The 1,865-nt window shown below is 61.5% G+C and overlaps 1 protein-coding gene across 1 annotated transcript in view; it reads right to left on the reverse strand.

Moving 5' to 3' along the window:
• Positions 1-859: 859 nt before the first annotated feature.
• Positions 860-1,865, reverse strand: part of CHPF (chondroitin polymerizing factor) — a 2,759-nt gene continuing 1,753 nt past the window's right edge. Inside the window, exon 4 of the mRNA XM_009996080.1 lies at positions 860-1,863. Within this exon, the coding sequence (XP_009994382.1) occupies positions 860-1,863 (1,004 nt within the window). The remainder of the gene's footprint in view (positions 1,864-1,865) is intronic.

The raw sequence follows: 1,865 nt of genomic DNA on the forward strand, positions 1-1,865 counted from the left end.
TCACTTTCTCCTTAGGAGATGCACAGCCAAACCCTCTGCCACGCCCACCAAGCCAGGCACCACGTCCCCCACCCCCGAGGTGCCCCATGGCAGCAGGGCTGCCACCTGTCAGGAGGCTCTCATCCGAGGGCTGCGACCCCCGACGTCCTACCAATATTGCGAAGGCCAAAGCGGCCTGGGTCACGGTTCCCATGGGGAGCAGCTCACGGTACGTGAATACAGCAGGATCCCCTCCGGCACCCCCTGTGCCCACTGGCCCTGGGGGCCAGGACCTCCCACCCTGACTCACTGGGAGTGCCCTGGCTTGTTGCCACGTGGCAAAACCCCAAACCCAATGTCCTTATTGCTCTTTTGGGGTAGGACATGCCCCATTCCACTGTCCCTGCATGATCAGGCTAATGCACCAAAGGAGCAAGGGGTACAGCCCCATCCCAGGGTGGGATCACCACCAGCCCTGTGGCAGTCACTGCAGCAGGGGGACCTCGGACTCTGTGTGCCCCTGGTTGAGGGGGGACAGCAAGGGACAGGGCAGCCCGCTGCCTCCCTGCTGGGCAGTGTGGCCAGGACGGAGGGATGGAGCCAGTGTCCAGCAGCTGCAGGGTGAGGAGCTGGGCATCCCAGCTGGCAGCTCAACAACTCCAACCCCACCTCACCCCGGGGTCTACGCAGCCACAGCTGCTCTGGAAGGACCTGGGCACTCTGGGCTGGCAGACCCCGGCCTGGCCAGCCCCAGCGGGGCAAGTTACAAGCCTGGGCACCAGCGATCCTGGCAGTTGTCAGGAAGAGGAGTACAGATTTGGGCAGCAGAAGAGGTGGGGCAGGCAGGCAGGGCAGGGCCAGCCTGTCTGTGCCCCAGGGTTCAGGTGCTGTTCCCCTGCTCCTGCTCAAAAAGCACCATGGCCAGTTGGGAGCGAGAGCCTACGCCCTCGAGGCTGCTCTGCACACAGCGGTGGTAGATCTCCTCGCTCAGCCGGGGGTTGCAGGCCTGGTGCCTGTAGCGCTGCAGCAGGGCAGGCTCCACAGCCCGGAAGACGTGCAGGTTGGAGTACTTGACGAACATGTCGTAGATATCCAGGGTCTCCAGGATGTCCTCGTTCTCCTGCACGTCGCCCACCATGCGGGTGCGTGCCGCCATGTAGTCAGCATTGTAGAAGCAGGCTTCGTGGAAGACGTCGCGGTCAAAGCGCCCTGCATCCCTCAGCAGGTCCAGCGTGGCAGGTGGCACCTGGTTGTGATAAGCAATGGCAGGGTTGTAGCCCTGGAAGTGGATGGGGAAGAAGACCTGCCAGTTGTTGATGGTGTTCATCCGGCAACGGTTCAGGAAGTCAACAGTGATCTCTGTCCCCACACCGGCCACAAAGAAAAGCGTGTCCACAGGATGCTTCTTGGAGATGATGTCCATGACCTTGATTTGGGAGGGCGCATCCGTCTTGACACTGATCCACGGGATCTTCACCTCTGCATACTTGCGCTCATACTCAGTGATCTGGGCCTTCACATGGGCAAAGATGTCATTCTGGGTGACCTGCTGGGCCTCAAAGGGGTCATAGATGAAGAGGAAGGTGAGCACTGCATTCTCACTGCTCTCAAAGGCAGCTGCTGCATAGGTCTCCAAAAAGTGGGCAGCATGGTCCCGGTCATGGGCTGTCAGGGGCAGGACAACATTGATGCGGCTGGCCTCTGTCACGTAGGGCATGGGGATGATCTCCACCTCACTGAGGGGCCGCACCAGGTGCACACGCTTGGTGACAGAGCGGCTGTGTCCCTTCTGGGTGACCACCTCCACCTGGAGGTCCAGCGTGTACTCCATACCACGCGTGGGGTCAAAGCGCCGGTACCCGTTCACCAGCTGCTGCTTGGGGCCC

Source organism: Chaetura pelagica, unplaced genomic scaffold (assembly GCF_000747805.2).
Source record: "Chaetura pelagica isolate M959 unplaced genomic scaffold, ChaPel_1.0 scaffold3, whole genome shotgun sequence".
In the NCBI taxonomy this organism is placed as follows: Eukaryota; Metazoa; Chordata; class Aves; order Apodiformes; family Apodidae; genus Chaetura; species Chaetura pelagica.